General features: G+C 50.0%; 1 protein-coding gene and 1 long non-coding RNA gene across 4 annotated transcripts in view; one reads left to right on the top strand and one right to left on the bottom strand.

Moving 5' to 3' along the window:
* The window catches only part of LOC140386708 (complement factor B-like), a 109,786-nt gene that overhangs the window by 62,903 nt on the left and 24,002 nt on the right, over positions 1-22,881 (bottom strand). For all 3 annotated transcript variants that reach the window (XM_072469293.1, XM_072469294.1, XM_072469295.1), the window contains 5 exons: positions 11,598-11,672; positions 10,238-10,374; positions 8,537-8,669; positions 2,105-2,239; positions 960-1,040 (listed from right to left, as the gene is read on the bottom strand). In XM_072469293.1, coding sequence (XP_072325394.1) covers positions 960-1,040; positions 2,105-2,239; positions 8,537-8,669; positions 10,238-10,374; positions 11,598-11,672 — 561 coding nt within the window. The remainder of the gene's footprint in view (positions 1-959; positions 1,041-2,104; positions 2,240-8,536; positions 8,670-10,237; positions 10,375-11,597; positions 11,673-22,881) is intronic.
* LOC140386711 (uncharacterized) overlaps positions 13,817-22,881 on the top strand; it is a 45,398-nt gene continuing 36,333 nt past the window's right edge. The window contains exons 1-2 of the long non-coding RNA XR_011933658.1: positions 13,817-14,091; positions 16,433-16,497. This is a non-coding gene — a long non-coding RNA (uncharacterized lncRNA). The remainder of the gene's footprint in view (positions 14,092-16,432; positions 16,498-22,881) is intronic.

Genomic DNA, 22,881 nt, shown 5'->3' with positions numbered 1-22,881 from the left:
GATCCAGCGGTGAGACCTATAAAACTGAATAGCTAGGATGCCCCTCGAGTAGTTTTACATAAATTAGCTTATTAAGGATTGAGATTAATTATAGGAAGTGTACTGAGTAATCATTATTAACCATTAAACATGCATTTTTAGGACATAGCAGTAATAAGTAATCAAACTCTGGCTACAAGCAGTGGCCACAATGCATGATGGGATTTAGGCTAGCTAACTTGACCATGTTTTTGAAACACATGAAATGTGTGATCAGCAAATTACTAATAAACACACGTTTTTATCAGTGGCCCCCGATATCCTCTGGAAGTGAAAAGGAAGTCACTTTTGGTATCCTGGCTTTCTGAAACAATCCATGGAGTAAAGAGGATGCAAGTTCTGCCATCCTGTTCCGCATGAACAATGGGTGCACGGGATGCTGAGATGGGGAAAAAACAACTTAGGATGCTGAGACTGATGTCAAGCCTTTTTATAAACACAGCTAACAGGATGAGGCTCAATCATGGGCTGATCGTTATTTTATTGGATAAGGTTTAAACATGACAGCTTCAGGGTTTGGATCGAGTCCAACTGGGGTGGGCTATTGATTTTTGGAAATCGTATAATTAATGTGTTTTTATCAGTGTTCAGCAGATTGATCTTGGCATTATCCAGGTCCAACTCTCGTGTACACGAAATCAAGCTTGGGTTAACAAATAAGCCATCTTATCCAGATTGCTGATGCGTCTGTTGCTTTCTGTACTGCGTTGAGCCACAGGGAAGAATTCCACGTGGAAGCTAACTCAATACACAGGTCTTGAAACTTCCCCTACAGTGCTCAGGCCCTCAACCCAGGACTTTGGGACTCGGAGGCACGCATGCTACCAACTGAAGCATAGCTGACAGCGTTGAGAGGTCACCGAGCTGGTATCATGGGCTCCACAAGCCATTCAGGTTAAGCGGAGAGTTCGAGAGATTACCTAGTTGGGCCGGCAAGTGGGAGAGTAGTTTGAAAATTTTGTATGAGACGATGAAAGGTGTCGGAGCTCCATTGTACTGTCCTATTGAAAGAAAAGACAAAAAAATAGGAGTGTTGCCACAGCAGAGAATAACCCACTGAGGGAAACAACTTACACAGCAAAGGAATTGAGTACTGGCACTGCAAAATCTACCTGTTCACATGATAATGGAAGGATAGATTTAAATTGGAAGAGAAAAAAATTAAAACAGGTTTCTGAAGTAAATGAAAATTATAAACAGCAACAACATGTACTATAATCACAGAAATGTTGAACACATGTTCCTGAAGCCACCTCCGCTGCGCAATAGAAAAATCTGATTAGATCCCTGACGAGGAGGTGCTGACGGCGGGGGAATTGGTCGAGCTGGTGGTTTAGGAAGGGAATCCCATATTGTGGCTCTGCAGCCAATGGAACAACTGCCGATGGTTTGCTGAGGGGGTGGGGAGTGCACAAGACGGCAGGGACAGAGGAATGGAGGGTTTCGGGGAATGGGGGTCTCTGTGGGGGCTGGAGGAGGGAATGAGCTGAAGTTTACGATGGGTGGACAGCGGGAGGTCAGCCATTGGAACATTGGAATGGACCAATCAGAATTCACTTCCCAACCAATTTGCCCCCCTATTCTCTGAACCACCCCCATCAACCCACCACCATATCAGCCAAAACATCCATCCTTGTGATGTACTGCCTTCCTAAACCAATTGGAAAGGAAAGACTCATTACCCATTTTAAATTTTCTTCCAGATTGCACAGCAGGGCCATGGAGATTGGTCTCCAAATCCCGAAGACATCAGGCCAATCCTGGAGGATTGGCAACCCTTGCTGAGGCATGCAGTGTTACTTTAGTGAGTTTTCCCAGGCAGTCCTGTTTTGGGGCAGATTGTCCCCTGCTTTCTAAGAGTTTGTTGTAGCCGATTGATTGGTTTAATTTGCTTGAGTGGGGCACAAGAGGCATCGATTATTGAGCTTGTTGCGGAGGGGGGTTTGGATGAAGTTTGACTAGCTGCAATGCATCTCATAATCTCACCCCTGTGCCGCCCAATCCCGTTCCCCACCGTGTATACAAGTGCTTATTGAAGGACATCTGAACCCCCTCAATGACTCACCAGCGGTAATCACAATGATGACCTGTTTTGGGATAGGTTGTCCACGTGCAGCTTGAAGATTCAGAGTTTGGTTGATGGAGGAGTGGACTATCTCCAGTGCCAGACCTGTCCTTCTTCCAGTGTTGTTGTGATATTCTTCAACAGAAGAAAGCTTTGCATCAAAAAAACACTTCAAACTAATGTGAGATATCCACTTGGATTTATCAATCAAATACTTAACTCTTCCCATCCTCCCTTCCTCTACTCCTTGCATCCAAGGTACATTCCCACAGCTTCAAGGTGAAGGTACACGTTGCAGAGAGCCGCCTGTCAACTAAACCCTCAAGACGTGACTGAATTTAAACAAAATATCAAGTCCACGCGGACAAAATTGGAACACACTATTGTAATCTTAACTGCCCTTAATCATAATTTACAACACTCCCAGATGTTGCGCATTCCCGAACAGCTGCGGTGAAATGGCTCAATGGCTTGAGAGGGTTACAAATATATCAAAGAATTTTTTTTGTGTGACAATTTTCAAATGAAAAACCCAAGACCCTAATGTTGTTTGGATCTGGAATCTTCCTGAAATGCCTTTCCATTTTTTTGGCTTTGAAAGGGCACAGAGTGGTATGCGGGCGGAGGCCATGGCATCTGCGACGTATTCATTGGGTGGCATTCCCCGGTCCACCAGCGCATGTCTCTGGGCGACGTGCCGTTCGCTGCGGCGGGATTGTCTTCCCGCTGCTTGTCAATGGGATTTCCGATTGAAACCACCCCACGCCGCCGAGAGACCCGCAGATGTGAGTGTGCTGCCGGCGGGAGAAGTGAACCACAATGGCCAGAGAATTCCGGCCAATGTCTCTTGCGACCTTGAATACGCCCTCTGCGGTTGTTTCGAGTGTCTATCTCACCTGCAACATTTTCTCTTGCATTTTGAATCTTTGACAACTTTTTAAAAATTCGTTCATGAGACATGGGCGTCGCAGGTTGGGTCAGCATTTATTGCCCATCCCTTGTTGCCCCTTGAGGGGGCAGTTATGAGTCAACCACATTGCTGTGGGTCTGGAGTCACTGTAGGCCAGACCAGGTAGGGGTGGCAAATTTCCTTCCCTGAAGGACATTAGTGAACCAGATGGGTTTTTACGACAATGGTTTCATTCCAGACTTTTAATTCCAGATATTTATAGAATTCTAATTTCACCATCTGCAGGGCCAAGATTGGGACCTGATTGCCCACAGCATTACACCTCCCCCTCCCATCGGCACCGATGCAGTTGCCGCCCTTATCTAGGCTTCAAAGACGGCTGCAAATTCTGGTAATACCAGGTATTGCGGTACCTGAGAGGTGGATGACTATTGGCTAGACCCAGGAGTCTACCATTGGCTGATGTACATAGCTCCGCCCAGAGAGGCGGAGTATAAGAACCAATGCCTTCCCAGCAGCCTTCACTTTCTGTATCGAAGCTGCTGGGGAACAGTTCTAGCAGATTAAAGCCTATTAGTTCTGACTCACCTTGTCTCGAGAGTAACTGATTGCGCATCAATTTAATCGGCTACAACTTCAGTTGAAAGGATGGATCTCCGTATCAAACCGGAGTGCCTTCAGCTCAGCCCCCACGCGGACAACTCTGCTGCTATCTTCAAACATTGGCTGGCGTGCTTTAAGGGCTACCTCGACACGGCCGCCGACACCCCCACGGAAAGACAAAAGATGCACCTTCTACGCTCGCGGGTCAGCCCTGGGATCTACCCTCTGATCGAGGAGACGGAGAATTATGCTGCAGCGATCGAGCTGTTAGAAGGACATTATATCCGCCCTGTGAACCAGGTCTACGTTCGTCACCTGCTGGCGACTAGGAGGCAAAGCCCCGAGGAAACGTTGGAAGACTTCTACCGGGTGCTGCTGGTGCTGGGCCGAAACTGTGGCTGCCCGCCAGTTTCGGGGAACGAGCACACGGAACTTTTGATCAGGGATGCTTTCGTGGCAGGTATGACCTCCCCCGATATCCGCCGAAGGGTCCTAGAAATGGACACTCTGGGACTTACTGAGGCACGGGCCCTGGCGGGGTCCATGGACGTTGTGTATAAAAACGCGCTGGCTTTTGCTCCCGGACACGCGGCGGCCCCCTGGGCTGTGTGGCACCCCTCTGCGGCAGCCCCTCAGACCTTCCCTCTAACCCCGCAAGCCTGCGCGGCGAGACGGCCCGCTACCGCCGCCGGACAATGCTGTTTCTTCTGCGGGCAGGCGAATCATCCCCGCCCGCGCTGCCCGGCCCGCAACGCCACCTGCAAAGGGTGCGGCAAGAAGTACCACTATGTCGGGGTCTGCCAGGCCCGCGCCATGGCCGCGGTCTCCAGCGACTATCAGCAGCCCCCCTTTCAGGCCCCGGCCGTCCAGCGCCCACTGCCACCCCCCATCCTCAGGCCGCGTGCGACCCGCGGGCGCGGCCATTTTGCCCCCCGGCCACCACGCTGGATGGGTGGGCGCCGCCATTTTGTCCCTCACCGCCGCCATCTTCTTCATCCCCAGACTCCATGTGCGACCCATGGCTGACGCCATCTTGGATTGGGGCCCCAGGCCCCCAGCATAGCCGACTACACACTACCCGACCAGAACTCTCCATTACTGCAGCTGGCCTCGGTGACTCTGGACCAGAGTCGGCCCCGGACACTTGCGAAAGCTACAACGACGATCTCCATCAACGGCCATGTGACGTCGCGCCTGATTGACTCTGGGAGCACGGAAAGCTTTGTTCACCCTGACACGGTAAGGCGCTGTTCTCTTGTCACCCATCCCGTAAATCAAAGGATCCCCCTGGCCTCCGGGTCACACGCGGTGGAGATAAAGGGGTTCTGCCTAGCGAACCTCACTGTCCAAGGCAGGGATTTCCACAATTTCCGTCTGTACGTCTCTGCGCAGCCACCCTCCTTGGGCTGGATTTCCAGTGCCATCTGCAAAGCCGGACTTTTAAATTTGGCGGCCCTATACCCCCCTTACTGTCTGCGGCCTCGCGACCCTTAAGGTCGACCCGCCTTCCCTGTTTGCGAACCTCACCCCGGATTGCAAACCCGTCGCCACCAGGAACAGATTGTATAGTGCCCAGGACCGGACCTTCATCAGGTCAGAGGTCCAAAGGCTACTGAGGGAAGGGGTCATCGAAGCTAGCTACAGTCCCTGGAGGGCTCAAGTAGTGGTGGAAAAGACCGGGGAGAAGCATAGGATGGTCATCGACTACAGCCAGACCATCAACAGGTTTACGCAGCTGGATGCGTACCCTCTCCCCCGTATAGCCGACCTGGTGAACAGGATTGCGCAATACAAGGTTTTCTTCACGGTGGATCTCAAGTCTGCCTACCACCAGCTACCCCTCCGTCATGGTGACCGCCAGTACACTGCCTTCGAAGCAGATGGGCGGCTCTATCACTTTTTAAGGGTTCCCTTCGGTGTCACGAACGGGGTTTCGGTCTTCCAACGTGAGATGGACCGAATGGTTGACCGGTACGGCTTACGCGCAACGTTCCCGTATCTTGATAACGTCACCATCTGCGGCCATGACCAGCAGGAGCTCGACACCAACCTCCGAAAATTTCTCCAGACCGCGAATATCCTTAATCTGACTTACATTAACGATAAATGTGCGTTTAGCACCGACCGTCTAGCCATTCTAGGCTACGTAGTGCGAAGTGGAGTCATAGGCCCCGACCCGGAGCGCATGCGCCCCCTCATGGAATTCCCCCTCCCTCACTGCCCCAAGGCCCTAAAGCGCTGCCTCGGCTTCTTCAGCTATTACGCACAGTGTGGCCCCAATTACGCAGACAAGGCTCGACCCCATATCCAGTCCACAATCTTCCCCCTGTCGACGGAGGCCCGCCAGGCCTTCTGCCGCATCAAAGCAGACATTGCTAAAGCCACGATGAGCGCCATCGACGAGTCCCTCCCCTTCCAGGTCGAGAGCGATGCGTCCGACATAGCTCTGGTGGCCACCCTCAACCAAGCGGGCAGCCCTGTGGCTTTCTTCTCCCGTACCCTCCATGCTTCCGAAATTTGCCACTCCTCGGTGTAAAAGGAGGCCCAGGCCATAGAAGAAGCTGTGCGACACTGGAGGCATTACCTGGCTGGCAGAGATTCACTCTCCTCAAGGAACAACGGTCGGTTGCCTTCATGTTCGATAATGCGCAGCAGGGCAAGATTAAGAACGACAAGATCTTGCGGTGGAGGATCGAACTCTCCACCTACAATTACGAGATCTTGTACCGTCCGGGGAAGCTGAACGAGCCTCCTGATGCCCTATCCCGCGGCACTTGTGCCACTGCACAAGTGGACCGCCTCCGAGCCCTCCACGAGGACCTCTGTCACCCGGGGGTCACTCGTCTCTGTCATTTTATCAAGGCCCGCAACCTGCCCTACTCCATCGAGGAGGTCAGGTCCGTCACCAGGGACTGCCAAATCTGCGTGGAGTGCAAACCGCACTTCTACCGGCCAGAGAGGACGCACCTGATAAAGGCTTCCTGTCCCTTTGAACGCCTCAGCATGGATTTCAAAGGCCCCCTCCCCTCCACCGACCGCAACACGTACTTCCTGAATGTGATTGACGAGTACTCCCGGTTCCCATTCGCCATCCCCTGCCCAGACATGACCACAATCACCGTCATCAAGGCCCTCCAGGGTATCTTTACACTGTTCGGTTTCCCCGCGTACATACACAGCGATAGGGGGTCCTCCTTTATGAGTGACGAACTGCGTCAATTCCTGCTCAGCAAAGGCATCGCCTCGAGCAGGACGACCAGTTACAACCCCCGGGGAAACGGGCAGGTAGGGAGGGAGAACGGAACGGTCTGGAAGACCGTCCTGCTGGCCCCATGGTCCAGGAATCTCACAGTCTCCCGCTGGCAGGACGTCCTCCCGGTGGCCCTTCATTCCATCCGGTCGCTGCTCTGTACTACCACAAATCTGACACCTCATGAACGTCTCCTTGTTTTCCCCAGGAAGTCCTCCTCTGGGACCTCGCTCTTAACCTGGCTAGCGACACCCGGACCCATCCTGCTTCGGAAACATGTGAGGGCGCACAAGTCGGACCCTTTGGTCGAGAGGGTCCACCTGCTGCACGCCAACCCCCAGTATGCCTAGGTAGCGTTCCCTGACGGCCGCCAAGACATGGCCTCCCTTCGGGACCTGGCGCCCGCAGGAGCCCCACGCGCACCCGCACCAGTGTCCCCACCCCTACCCTCCCCGCAGCACCTGACCGGAGGGTCAGTACTCCCGCCGCCCCTGCCTAGGCCCGAGCAAGCACCGACGCCCCCTACAGGCGCTCCCCCCTCCCCACTTTTCACCCCAACAGCGCCGCCTAGGAGTGACGAAGCTGCCTGGGAGGACGACACCACGTTCCCGGAATCGCAACCGCCGGGACCCCCATCAGGATCACCACCGAAGCCCAGACGCTCCAGAAGGACGACCAGGCCACCCGATCGACTGATTGCTGCACCATGAACACTTTGCTATTACCCTCGACATCACGGCACCTCAATACCTGGTCCTACCATGCGAAAGGCGACATTAACGCTGGCCATCACCCCGCCTTTTTTAATAAGGTAAGGGTGGGCGGCCGGTGGCGCAGTGGTGAGCACTGTGCCTCACGGCACCGAGCACTCAGGTGAATTTACAGGCAGTCTGGGTGGGGGAAAGGAAGGGTGTCAGCAGAAACAGTTGATCTTACGGTCTAATTCTTAGTGACAAAGATTCCGTGAGCTCCTCACTTATAACTTTGGAGGTGAGCATGGAGGAGACAGGGGAGGGGTTTAAGAAGACAGTTTGCAGTAAAGAAAAGAAGCCTGGGATTATGCTTAGATTCCTGAATGAGCGTGGAAAAATGAGTTGTTTTTTAATAGGGCTCTTTTTTAATAGGGGGTGAATGTGTTAATACCAGGTATTGCGGTACCTGAGATGTGGATGACTATTGGCTAGACCCAGGAGTCTACCATAGGCTGATGTACATAGCTGCGCCCTGAGTGGCGGAGTATAAGACCCAATGCCGTCCCAGCAGCCTTCACTTTCTGTATCGAAGATGCTGGGGAACAGTTCTAGCAGATTAAAGCCTATTAGTTATGACTCACCTTGTCTCGAGAGTAATTGATTGCGCATCACAAATGTGACATGAAGTCCTGCGACATGGGGCACAAGCGCTGGGGGCAAGTTGCCAGCGATCGCCAGAGCTGGTGGACAGCACTGAAGGAGGGAGTGAAAAGAGACTGGGGAGAAGAGACACAGCAGCTGGCAAGGCACAAGCCGACAGCGGAAAGAGAGAGGCGGACACTGCCAAACCAATCAGTGACCCATTGGCACACACCCATTGTCTCTCGAGCCAGGGGCAAGAAGAAAGAAGAATGTTTAGCCAATAAATGCTGTTGCCCACATTTCATGAAGGAACAAATGGACATGGTTGAACTTACCTCGATATTCAACTAGCTTGATCCTTTCTATCACAGCCTTAGGAGTGAGGTGTTCCTTGATGTCTGTGATAATAATAGGGTATGATCCAAATGTGATAACTCCAAATCGAACTGGGCCATTAATATCTGATACCTAAAGAATAGCAGGAAAGAAGATTTCTCAAATTAAATATTGCACCAGGTTCTCAATATCATTCCTTTTCGCGCTTTTAATTTGCATATCTGTATAAATGTATATTGTGTGAAAGGAATCATTCCAATTCTAGAATATCTTGTCATATCTCAGAGCTCTGCATACTGACGTGTTCAGCACAGCAAACAGAACAGCCAATTTTGTACAGTCAAGATCCCTTTGCATAGATTGAGGTTTTAATGCTGATTACTCGTGCAGCTGTCAGCTCTTCTAAAGTTTAATAAAAGAACGTAAGAAACAGTAACGGGGAAAAGGCCATTCGGCCCTTCTAGCCTGCATTGCCATGCAATAAGATCATGGCCGACCGGATTGTGGCCTTAACGTCACTTTCCTGTCTTCCCCACCTCCCCCCATAACCCTGTCTCCCTTTGTGCATCAAAGATGCGTCTCACTCGACCTTGAATATATCCAATGGCTCAGCCTGCGACGTGAGAAGATAAATTCCTCGGAGAGAGAAAAAAAGTCCTTCAGCTGTCCCTCTTAACTAGGAGCTCCGTATTCTGAAACGAACCTTTAATCTGGTGATCCAACTGAAGTGCCGTCTTAGTTTAAGTATTCCGGCTTGAATGGTTGGTGGACAGTTGGTATGGTCATTCGCCGCCAGGTGGACTGGACAAAGCACAGTCGAGCCCTGCTCGAAAACAACTCATTTTTCCACGCTCATTCAGGAATCTAAGCATAATCCCAGGCTTCTTGTCTTTACTGCAAACTGTCTTCTTAAACCCCTCCCCTGTCTCCTCCATGCTCACCTCCAAAGTTATAAGTGAGGAGCTCACGGAATCTTTGTCACTAAGAATTAGACCGTAAGATCAACTGTTTCTGCTGACACCCTTCCTTTCCCCCACCCAGACTGCCTGTAAATTCACCTGGGTGCTCGGTGCCGTGAGGCACAGTGCTAACCACTGCGCCACCGGCCGCCCACCCCTACCTTATCTGCTTTAACTCTGTGCCAATCTTTACTTAAAATGCTCCTGTGAAGCACCTTAGGACATTTTATGATATTAATGGTACTATAGAAATATAGGTTATATAATCAAGCTAAATCACTCAATTAAACTGTAGTTCATTGCTGCCTCATGGCGCTGAGGACCCGGGTTTGATCCCAGCCCTGGGTCACTGTCCGTGTGGAGTTTGCACATTCTCCCCGTGTCTGCGTGGGTTTCACCCCCACAACCCAAAGATGGGCAGGGTAGGTGGATTGGCCACGCTAAATTGCCCCTTAATTGGAAAAACAAAATAATTGGCCGCTCTAAATTTATTTGTAAAATATTAAACTGCACCTTGTAACGGGCTGTCCAGTCATCACTCAAAGAATGAAAGTTTGAAATATGTTTAAGATGTGAAAGTGACCCACTTCAAGAATAAACCCAAGACCAGGTCATTGACAATGGGCACAGGATGTTCTTTGCGTTGTCGCAGTCCTTGGCAACTCAAGTCTTTAGTCTTTGGAACTTGGAAATGGGCTTTTGGAACTGGAATTATCCTATAGTTCTAACAGTCCCACTTACCCGGTCAATAAAGGTTGTAACAAAGTTCAAAGACTTGATAAAGTTTTCATTTCCAACACTTGTTGAGGCATCGATGACAAAGAAGATATCAAACTTACTCCTCTGAGCCGTGTTGACTAGTGTTCCTGAACTAAGATCTGAGGAAATAGAAGCACATGTGGGCAGAACGAATCAAGGCAGTGGCATAATGATGTTACACTGGCTTCATTACTGGGAATTTTATTAAGAAGGAAAGCCTTGAAGCAGCCTCTGTGTTTGTTCCTCAGAGTCCTCTCCACTATATTTTGCTCAGTACGAAGTCTTACAACACCAGGTTAAAGTCCAACAGGTTTGTTTTGATGTCACTAGCTTTCGGAGCGCTGCTCCTTCCTCAGGTGAATGAAGAGGTATGAGCTACCTCTTCATTCACCTGAGGAAGGAGCAGCGCTCCGAAAGCTAGTGACATCAAAACAAACCTGTTGGACTTTAACCTGGTGTTGTAAGACTTCTTACTGTGCTCACCCCAGTCCAATGCCGGCATCTCCACATCATGGCTATATTTTGGTGGTAATGTATCTTTGTGAAAATATCAGTTGAAATGTTGACCTGTACAGACACCAAGCGGGCTTGGGTTCTGCCATTGCAACATCCCTGCAACGTCTCATGGAATAAATCCATTCAATGCATACAGGCTGCAATTTGAGACCTGCCTGAATGACAGTTACTGAGTCCTGGGAAGTCTTGTGACTGTGTACAAGTTTGTGGGCTAGTCCACCGCAGAAAATGCAGTCTCGTAATCTTAAAAGAACAGGCCAGATTAGCAACTAAACATGCTGGCCTAACCAGTGACACCCACATCCCGTCAATTAATTTTTAAAACATCATTACCTGGTTCAACCTACCCACCAGCAGCAGCCCCCAGGAAAATGGTTGGTAACAATAATAATGAAAATCCGATATGCAATGGGGGAGATGGTGGTGCAGTGGTAATGCCACTTGTCTAAGTGATGCAGAATCCCAGCGTCATGCTCTGGGGACATGAGTTCAAATTCCACCATGGGAGCTGGTGGAATTTGAATTCCATGAACCAAATCTGGAATGGAAAGCTCATCTCAGTAACGGTAGCCCTGAACCAATCATCAATCGAGAAAACCCATCAGGTTTACTAATGTCCTTTTGGGAAGGAATTCTGATATCCTTCCCTGGTCTGGCATACACTTCACCCCAGATCCACAACAACGTGGTTGACTCCTCACTATCCTCTCAAATGGCCTAGCAAGCCATTCACTTCAAGGGCCATTAGGATTGGGCAACAAATGTTGGCTTGGCCAGTCATGCCCACATCCCCGTCAAAGAATTTTAAAAAATGCATTGATCCTACCTCTGTTGCGTATCGTTGACTCCAAGGTGTCCAATTCCATTGTCAGATCCTCCACATTATCAAAAGCATATTTGCCTATTCAACAACGGAATGTAGCATGTCACAGGGGGATTGCTTTGTGCTGTTTAAACAGTGCTTATTAAAAATGTGCACTTATTAATAGAATAGTTTTTATGCCTCAACCTCGCATATCTCACCTTCACTGTTCAATGCACTAGCAATTTAATAAGATAGGATGATAAATGAGATCTTGCCTGCCCCCACCACTGGGTGTTTGAATGATGAGTCATTGGACATCTCAAAGTTCAATGCGTCAGGGAATCATTTGTATTTTTATTGTCCCTCCAGTGAGTGTGCCAAATGTGAAATGCTGTGGTCCAATCGTTTGCCATTCCTTGACTTATAAGCTCACCCCAATTGAAGGAGATGCGATAGGTGGTCATGAGGGAATTTTCCAGCCTCTCAGACTGCCTCCATATGTTAACTGTTGAATGGATCTCAAACCAGATGGTGAAGCATGATTCTAGACACAATCCTTTCCTTAATATTTACTTTATTTGCAGAATGTAGCATTACATACTTGTTTCCTAGCTATCAACCAACCCAGTGTCCCAGCAATCTCCTTTTTATACTCTTTTGTGCATTAAATTACTTGAAACAAATGATCAAATTAACAAGCTAACAAATTAAATTATGATTTTAAAATTATGATTTAGTGATAGCCCCAAAGGGGCACTGGAACAAAAGAGAAAATCTTAAAGGAAACTTATCAAATTAAAAGTGGTGGGAAGTTAGTGGTGGGAAGCTCACCATTGAGGTCACATGCTGAGTGTAAATCACTACCAGTACCTTGGGGAAGGTCTGAGATAAGAGCCAATCACTGTTCTTGCAGGGTATTACCTGATGCAGGTGAGGAAGTTACCAGAGATATGATTCAGGTTGTAACAGAGAGCAGGAGAAGCAGTTGGAAGGACTGTGGATGCAGTTGCTCCCTGGAATGGGAATGGCTTCTGGCTGGCTTGGTAAGCTCAATGTGTGAGGTGAGGTCAGCAATCTCACAACCCAATTCAGACTACTCTCCCATCACACAAATATTGGGCAGCACGGTAGCCTTGTGGATAGCACAACTGCTTCACAGCTCCAGGGTCCCAGGTTCGATTCCGGCTTGGGTCACTGTCTGTGCGGAGTCTGCACATCCCCCCTGTGTGCACGTGGGTTTCCTCCGGGTGCTCCGGTTTCCTCCCACAGTCCAAAGATGTGCGGGTTAGGTGGATTGGCCATGATAAATTGTCCTTAGTGTCCAAAATTGCCCTTAGTGTTGGGTGGGGTTACTGGGTTATGGGGATAGGGCGGAGGTGATGACCTTGGGTAGGGTGCTCTTTCCAAGAGCTGGTGCAGACTCGATGGGCCGAATGGCCTCCTTCTGCACTGTAAATTCTATGATAAAAAGGAGATGCCATTTTGAGGGCCGGTAATGCACTCCAGCCTCCGCGGTGCCCACGGGTTACGGAACGCCTCAAGCGGGTCGGTGGACACCGCATGCCGCCTCTCCAAAGACACCTGGCCGCGAACGTAGCCGCAGGAGTCTCTTTTTATACCTGTTCAAGATACTTATTCAATCAATACTCTCCACCTTAACAATACATCAAACATGACATTAACATTAATTGCATTAGCATCTCCATTGGGATCATTCTAGGATGTAATGGATGAGAAGAAAGGTCTCCATTTATTTTCATAGGTGGTTGTGCACGGATATATAATGGAATAGGCCTAGAACCAAATGTGAAAGTCAACCACTTAGCCAGCTACAAATGCACATGTAATCTGGCTTGAAGTCTAATTGCCCAAGTCAAACCCCCTGGTCCGAAGAAGCATAAAAGTCCACTGCAGCAGGCCTGGAATCCTTCAGTCAGGATTCAATTCCCCTGTTGGAAGGAGCTCTTTATCATGTTACGCTATTTAAACTAATGTTAGGATACTGGTGTAAAACCTTTGTCTGCTCTGCGTTTTCTTTTTAATTCCTGTCCCGCTGACTGCCTTTGATCTACAGTTCTTGCTGGCTGCTGCAACATTGAGCTTTTTGCTTAAACTCCAGACTTTAGGCAAACCGAAACACTCCCGGTCTAATGGACTAGCCCAGGACTTCCATTTTAGGTTCGGTGGTAGAGCCCGTGATGTCAATTCGGCAAGCAGCCAATCAGGAATTCTAAGCGATCTCCTGTTGTTGCTTGTGATCGGTGGAGCCATTCAAAATCTTCCAGAAGAAAGGGGGGGCATGTGAAGAGTTGCATTTTTGTCTTGGATTTGGTAATAAGATACAGGCAAGAAGCAGCTGGAAGGCACTCTCTCTCTGCTCTCTCTCTCTGCCAGGTGTTTTAAAAGACACCCTAGCCAGGCCTGTGAAGGCACTCTGATTTGGACATCTGCAGGCAGCAGTTAGATCTGTGAAGGGAGCTTCTGGAGTGAAAGGCTGCAAGCAGTTTCTCACCAGGTTTGTAATACTTTAATCCTCTGTCTGAATGACTGAGAAAAGCCCAGTCTGAGAACACTCTTCGTAATACATCTGGAGTCACTGCACAGAGATCAGGCGAACGGAAAAGTCTGATTTCTCAAGTTTTAAGCTCCAATAATATCTCAGGGAAATGGTAGCTCCATCTTGTGGTCGACGATCAGAATTTCACCGACCTGAATCTCCTGTGTAGTGCTCCATCTGGTGGTGAAAGGACAGAATTGTACTGACCTGAATCTCTTGTGTAAATCCATTCCACAGAGGGTGGCATTTGGAGACCAGTGCCTACCAGCAGCAAAAATTAATCTCAAACCTTTACCTTCAATTCAATACTTGTTATTTGAGGTCTTCCCGTACCCCCCCCCCCCACCCCCCTTACCGTGTGTCTGTCTTGTGTATCTGGGTGGAGGTGGGACAGGGCTTTGGGAATAGGCAGACTCGTAGACAATCGTTCCATTATTTCCTTTATATGTTCATCTTTTACTCTTGTTATAAATAAACAGTTTGTTAATGTTTTACATATAAATCTGGTGCCTGTAGCTGATTGGAGCAGTCAAACAAAGAACAAAGAAAAGCACAGCACAGGAACAGGCCCTTCGGCCCTCCAAGCCTGTGCCGACCATGCTTTTCGTCTAAACAACAATCTTCTACACTTCCGGGGTCCGTATCCCTCTATTCCCATCCTATTCATGGATTTGTCAAGATGCCCCTTCAATGTCACTATCGTCCCTGCTTCCACCACCTCCTCCGGTAACGAGTTCCAGGCACCCACTACCCTCTGCGTAAAAAACGTGCCTCGCACATCTCCTCTAAACCTTGCCCCTCTCACCGTTAACCTATGCCCCCTAGTAATTGACCCCTCTACCCTGGGATAAAAGCCTCTGACTATCCACTCTGTCTATGCCCCTCATAATTTTGTAGACCTCTATCAGGCCGCCTCTCAAACTTCTTCGTTCCAGTGAAGGGTTACAGATCTCTGGAAAATGCACAAATCATTGGTTAATTCACTTATGTTGGTACTTCAGGTTCTGTGGGGCTGGAACTAATCGTGCACTTTCCCAGAGTGTCGTAATACTAAACATTTATAAATACTTGCTAGGTTTCAGTGAATGTAACGTTTAGGACTGGGCATCATGGTTTAGGAAGGATGGCAAGGCCTCAGAGAATTCAGAAAGAAATTCACTCGAGCAGTATCTGAAATGAAAGATTTTAGTTATGTGGAAAGACTAAAGAGGCTGAGGTTGTTCTCCTTAGAGCAGAGGCGATTTAGGGGAGATTTGACAGACGTGTTCAAAATCATGAACGGTTTTGCTAAATTAAATAAGGAGAAAGAGTTTCTAGCAACATAAAGTTCAGTGACCAGTGTAATGATATGCATAAGTTGAGAGACCCCCGGTTAGGATAGTTAGGTGGAATGGAAGGGTTTGTTGGAGGAAGGTTTTCAGTGTTATCTCGGGGGTAGGGCTCGTGAACCTGGAACCAGGGCCCCTAGAAGCCATTTTCAGGGTGTTGGACCGGTTCGGGCCGCAGGCAGGTGCGGGGGCAGTTGTTTTTAGCTTTCGTCTCGCTGATTGCCCCGAGGTGGGTCCTGTTGGGGTAGATATCAGCTGCTCCATCCCCTGACACAGCTTGGCGGGGGGGGGGACCTACTCAAATTTCTTTGACTCTCGGGAAGGTGAAGGGAATGAGAGAAGCGTTTCACAATTCATGGGGGCTGTATACTATGCACCTCCGAGAATGGGTTGCCATTGAACATTAGAGGGGGGTCGGCAGTATTGTTGTCTTTGGTTGCACTGTTTACGGATTGATTATTAATTAGTGTTTTTTACCTGGAATGTACGGGTGGATGTTTTGGTCTGTATATTGAGCGGGGTGCAGTTTGCATGTGGGGGAGATTGTTATTATATTTGTTTCTGTTTGTTTTTTCTTTCGTTGTTTATTGATGAAAATGTTGACAATGAGAAGAATAAGAAGATTTTTAAAAAATGATAGGCATAGATTTCCAACCAGCAGGTGGCAGTAAAGTTACACCACATGACACTGCAGCTTCGGAGATCTGGGTGAGGAGTCGTCGTGGATAGCTGTGTTTTGTATTAGCTCTCGTATTCTAGTTGTTAACAGTTTACAGTTCGTTAATAGTATTAGTATTGTTTTCTACCCACGTTATTATAATGTATAAATCTTAACTCGTCACGAACTAGATGTTCTTTGGTGCATTGACTTAAACATTGCAACGCACTAGAACGTAACATGGTACAAGGACACAGATTTATTGATACCAGTCAAAGAACTGGAGGTCATGTCAGGAATTTTTTTTTTACAGCGGGAAAGTGGGTGTCGTTTGAGGCCAAGAACATAGTAGCGGACAAGGGAGGCCGATACGTGATGGTGAGTGGTAGGTTGCAGGGGACGGAGGTGGTACTGGTGAATGTATATGCCCCGAACTGGGACGATGCTGGATTCATGAAACGGATGTTGGGGCATATTCCAGACCTGGAGGTAGGGAGCTTGATAATGGGTGGGGATTTTAAAAAAAAAATTATTTTAAAAAATATATTTTATTCAAGATTTTTGGGCAAACATAACAGTACGTACTGTTTCTTTTAAACAACAATAAAGCAATATAAATAACAGTGGCCAGTTTTAAACAAATAAATAAATAATATATGAACAGAAACAAAAACCAAACTAAATGGCAACTGCCTTGTCAAAAATAGATACTCTCCAAAGATACAATCCAACAGTCCAATATACATTACCTAAAACAAGTGCCTATACATATACAATAGCATCCCTGAGAGTCCGTCCGATTCCTCCCCTCCCCCTGGGTTGCTGCTGTTGTCTTCTTCTTTTCCATTCCCTCTATCTTTCTGTGAGGTAGTCGACGAACGGTTGCCACCGCCTGGTGAACCCTTGAGCCGAAACCCTTAGTACGAACTTAATCCGTTCTAACTTTATAAACCCTGCCATGTCGTTTATCCAGGTCTCCACACCCGGGGGTTTGGCTTCCTTCCACATTAACAATATCCTGCGCCGGGCTACTAGGGACGCAAAGGCCAAAACATCAGCCTCTCTCGCCTCCTGCACTCCCGGCTCTTCTGCAACCCCAAATATAGCCAACCCCCAGCTTGGTTCGACCTGGACCCCCACCACCTTTGAAAGCACCTTTGCCACCCCCACCCAAAACCCCTGTAGTGCCGGGCATGACCAGAACATGTGGGTGTGATTCGCTGGGCTTCTCGAGCATCTCGCACACCTATCCTCTACCCCCCAAAATTTACTGAGCCGTGCTCCAGTCATATGCGCCCTGTGTAACACCTTAAATTGTATCAGGCTTAGCCTGGCACACGAGGATGATGAGTTTACCCTACGTAGGGCATCAGCCATGGTCTCCCCCTCGTCCCTCATTTCCCTATATATGTCCGACACCTTACCATCCCCCACCCATGTCTCTGAGATCACTCTATCCTGCACCTCCTGCATCGGGAGCTGCGGGAATTCCCTCACCTGTTGCCTCGCAAAAGCCCTCAGTTGCATATACCGAAATGCATTCCCTGGGGGCAACCCATATTTTTCCGTCAGCGCTCCCAGACTCGCAAACGTCCCATCTACGAACAGATCTCTCAATTGTGCTACCCCTGCTCTTTGCCATGCTCCAAATCCTCCATCCATTCTCCCCGGAACAAACCTATGGTTATTTCTTATCGGGGACCGCACTGAGGCTCCCGTCCTTCCCCCGTGCCGTCTCCACTGCCCCCAAATTTTCAATGTAGCCACCACCACCGGGCTTGTGGTGTATTTCTTCGGTGAGAACGGCAACGGCGCCGTCACCATAGCTTGTAGGCTAGTCCCACTGCAGGACGCCCTCTCCAATCTCTTCCACGCCTCTCCCTCCTCTTCTCCCATCCACTTACACACCATTGAGATATTGGCGGCCCAGTAGTACTCACTTAGGCTCGGCAGTGCCATCACCCCCCGTCCCTACTTCGCTGCAAAAATCCCCTCCTCACTCTTGGGGTCTTCCCAGCCCACACAAAACTCATAATACTCTTCTCGATTCTTTTGAAAAAAGCCTTCGTGACCACCACCGGGAGGCACTGAAACACAAAATGGAATCTCGGGAGGACCACCATTTTAACCGCCTGCACCCTCCCTGCCAGTGACAGGGACACCATGTCCCATCTCTTAAAGTCCTCCTCCATCTGTTCCACCAACCGCGTTAAATTAAGCCGATGTAATGTACCCCAATTCTTGGCTATCTGGATCCCCAAGTACCGAAAGTCCCTTGTTACCTTCCTCAACGGTAAATCCTCTATTTCTCTGCTCTGCTCCCCTGGATGCACCACAAACAACTCACTTTTCCCCATGTTCAATTTATACCCTGAAAAATCCCCAAACTCCCCAAGTATCCGCATTATCTCTGGCATCCCCTCTGCCGGGTCCGCCACATATAGCAACAAATCATCCGCATACAGAGATACCCGGTGTTCTTCTCCTCCCCTGAGTACTCCCCTCCACTTCCTGGAACCCCTCAATGCTATGGCCAGGGGCTCAATCGCCAGTGCAAACAATAACGGGGACAGAGGACATCCCTGCCTCGTCCCTCTATGGAGCCGAAAATAATCAGACCCCCATCCATTCGTGACCACGCTCGCCATCGGGGCCCTATACAGCAACTGTACCCATCTGATATACCCATCTCCAAAGCCAAATCTCCTCAGCACCTCCCACAAATAATCCCACTCCACTCTATCAAATGCTTTCTCGGCATCCATCGCCACCACTATCTCCGCTTCCCCCTCTGGTGGGGGCATCATCATTACCCCTAGCAGCCTCCGTATATTTGTATTCAACTGTCTCCCCTTCACAAACCCAGTTTGGTCCTCATGAACCACCCCCGGGACACAATCCTCTATCCTCGTTGCCATTACCTTGGCCAGAATCTTAGCGTCCACATTCAGGAGGGAAATAGGCCTATAGGACCCGCATTGCAGCGGGTCTTTTTCCTTCTTTAGGAGGAGCGATATCGTTGCCTCTGACAAAGTCGGGGGCAGCTGCCCCCTTTCCCTCGCCTCATTAAAAGTTCTCATCAGTAGCGGGGCCAGCAAGTCCATATATTTCCTATAGAATTCAACTGGGAATCCGTCTGGTCCCGGGGCCTTCCCCGCCTGCATGCTCCCAATCCCTTTCACTACTTCCTCCGTCTCAATCTGTGCTCCCAGTCCCGCCCTCTCCTGCTCCTCCACCTTAGGAAATTCCAGCTGATCCAGAAAGCACATCATTCTCTCCTTCCCATCCGGGGGCTGAGCTTCATATAATCTTTCGTAAAATGCCTTGAACACTCCATTCACTCTCTCCGCTCCCCGCTCCATCTCTCCCTCCTCATCTCTCACCCCCCCTATCTCCCTCGCTGCTCCCCTTTTCCTCAGTTGGTGGGCCAGCAACCTGCTCGCCTTCTCCCCATATTCGTACTGTACACCCTGTGCCTTCCTCCATTGTGCCTCTGCATTACCCGTAGTCAACAAGTCAAATTCTACATGTAGCCTTTGCCTTTCCCTGTACAGTCCCTCCTCCGGTGCCTCCGCATATTGTCTGTCCACCCTCAGAAGTTCTTTCAACAACCGCTCCCTTTCCTGCTTTCCTTTATGTGCCCTAATAGATATCAGCTCCCCTCTAACCACTGCCTTCAGCACCTCCCAGACCACTCCCACCTGAACCTCCCAATTATCATTGAGTTCCAAGTACCTTTCAATACACCCCCTCACCCTTAAACACACTCCCTCATCTGCCAATAATCCCATGTCCATTCTCCAGGGTGGACGCTGTTCTTTTTCCTCCCCTATCTCCAGGTCCACCCACTGTGGAGCGTGATCCGAAATAGCTATAGCCGTGTACTCCGTCCCCGTCACCTTCGGGATCAGTGCCCTTCCCAAAACAAAAAAGTCTATCCGTGAATAAACTTTGTGGACATAGGAGAAAAACGAAAACTCCTTACTCCTAGGTCTGCTAAATCTCCAGGAGTCTACTCCTCCCATCTGCTCCATAAAGTCCTTAAGCACCCTAGCTGCAGCCGGCCTCCTTCCGGTCCTGGACCTCGATCTGTCCAGCCCTGGGTCCAGCACCGTATTAAAATCTCCACCCATTACCAACTTCCCCACCTCTAGGTCCGGGATACGTCCTAACATACGCCTCATAAAGTTGGCATCATCCCAGTTCGGGGCATATACGTTCACTAAGACCACCGCCTCCCCTTGCAATTTGCCACTCACCATCACGTATCTGCCCCCACTATCCGCCACTATGGTCTTTGCCTCAAACATTACCCGCTTCCCCACTAGTATAGCCACCCCCCTGTTTTTTGTGTCTAGCCCCGAATGAAACACCTGCCCCACCCATCCTTTGCGTAGTCTGACCTGGTCTATCAGTTTCAGATGCGTCTCCTGCAGCATAACCACATCTGCCTTAAGTTTCTTTAGGTGTGCGAGTACCCGTGCCCTCTTTATCGGCCCGTTCAGCCCTCTCACATTCCACGTGATCAGCCGGGTTGGGGGGCTCTTTACCCACCCCCCCCCCCCACCTTGTCGACTAGCCATCTCCTTTTTCAATCCAGCTCCTCACCCGGTTCCCACATAGCCGTATCTCCCCCCAACGGCGCCCTCCCGCCCCGACCACCCCACCCCATACCAGCTCCCCCTTCTCCCCAGCAGCAGCAACCCAGTTAACCCCCCACCCCCCCCCCCCCCCCACTAGATCCCTCACTAGCGTAATTGCACCCCCCATGTTGCTCCCAGAAGTCAGCAAATTCTGGCCGACCTCGGCTTCCCCCCGTGACCTCGGCTCCCACTGTGCGAGGCCCCCTCCTTCCTGCTTCCCTGTTCCCGCCATGATTACCATAGCGCGGAAACAAAGCCCGCGCTTCCCATTTGGCCCCGCCCCCAATGGCTGGCGCCCCCAGCTCCTCATCCTTCCTCCCCCCCTCCCCCACGACATGGGGAAGAGAGAAAAGTTACAGGGTCGCAGGATTGACAACTTGGGAAATCATCTCTTCCCCCTTTCCCCCCTCTTCACCCCACATATTCGCCCCACCACTTTGTCCCAAACGTTCTTTTTCTAGCCCGTTTATTCCAGTTTCTCCTCGACAATAAATGTCCACGCCTCTTCTGCCGTTTCAAAGTAGTGGTGTTTCCCTTGATGTGTGACCCACAGTCTTGCCGGCTGCAGCATTCCAAATTTAACCTTCCTTTTGTGCAGCATCGCCTTAGCCCGATTAAAGCTTGCCCTCCTTCTCGCCATCTCCGCACTCCAATCTTGATATACGCGGATCACCGCGTTCTCCCACCTACTGCTCCGAGTTTTCTTTGCCCATCTGAGGACCATCTCTCTGTTCTTATATCGGTGAAATCTCACCACTATGGCTCGAGGAATTTCTCCAGCCCTCGGTCTTCGCGCCATAACTCGATAGGCTCCCTCCACCTCCAACGGGCCCGTCGGGGCCTCCGATCCCATTAACGAGTGCAGCATCGTGCTCACATATGCCCCGACGTCCGCCCCTCCTGCACCTTCGGGAAGACCAAGAATCCTTAAATTCTTCCTCCTCGCATTATTCTCCAGCACCTCCAGCCTTTCCACACACCTTTTGTGTTGTGCCTCGTGCATCTCTGTCTTCACCACCAGGCCCTGTATGTCGTCAGCAGCCTTTGCCTTCACGACCTGAAGCTCCTGCTCCTGGGTCTTTTGCTCCTCCTTTAGCTCTTCAATCGCCTGTAATATCGGGGCCAACAGCTCCTTCTTCATCTCCTTTTTAAGTTCTTCCACGCAACGCCGCAGGAACTCTTGTTGGTCAGGGCCCCATATTAAACTGCCTCCTTCCGACGCCATCTTGCTTTGTGCCTGCCTTCCTGGCCGCTGCTCTAGAGGATCCACCGCAATCCGGCCACTTTCCTCTCCTTTTTCCATCCGTGTCCAGGGGGGATTCCCTTCTGGTTTACCGCACAGTGTTTTTAGCCGTTAAAATTGCCGTTGGGGCTCCTATTAAGAGCCCAAAAGTCCTTTCCACCGGGAGCTGCCGAAACGTGCGACTTAGCTGGTCATCGCCGCACCCAGAGGTCCGGGGTGGGGATTTTAACACGGTGCTGGACCCAGCATTAGATCGCTCCAGATCTAGGACGGAGAAGAGGCCGGCTGCGGCCAAGGTGCTTAGGGGGTTTATGGACCAGATGGGGGGAGTAGATCCGTGGAGATTTGCCAGGCCTTTGGCCAGAGAATTTTCTTTTTTCTCCCACGTACATAAGGACTACTCCCGGATAGATTTTTTTGTTCTGGGCAGGGCATTGACCCCGAAAGTGGAGGGAATGGAGTATTCGGCCATAGCCATTTCAGACCATGCCCCGCATTGGGTGGAGTTAGAGCTGGGGGAGGAGAGGGACCAACGCCCGTTGTGGAGGTTGGATGTGGGACTGCTGGCAGACGAGGAAGTGTGCGGGAGGGTGCGGGGGTGTATTGAAAGGTATTTGGAGGCCAACGCCAACGGGGAGGTGCAGATGGGAGTAGTATGGGAGGCGCTGAAGGCGGTGGTCAGGGGAGAGTTCATCTTCATCAGGGCTCATAGGGTGAAGAGAGAGGGCAGGGAAAGGGAGAGGTTAGTGGGGGAGATTTTAAGGGTGGACAGGAGCTATGCAGAGGCTCCTGATGAGGGACTACTCGGGGAGAGACGAGGTCTCCAGATGGAGTTCGACCTGTTGACCACAGGGAAGGCAGAGGCACAGTGGAGGA

Source organism: Scyliorhinus torazame, chromosome 12, assembly GCF_047496885.1.
Source record: "Scyliorhinus torazame isolate Kashiwa2021f chromosome 12, sScyTor2.1, whole genome shotgun sequence".
Taxonomy (NCBI): domain Eukaryota; kingdom Metazoa; phylum Chordata; class Chondrichthyes; order Carcharhiniformes; family Scyliorhinidae; genus Scyliorhinus; species Scyliorhinus torazame.
Note: the sequence above shows the minus strand (reverse complement) of the source record. Positions and strands in the feature narration are given on the sequence as shown.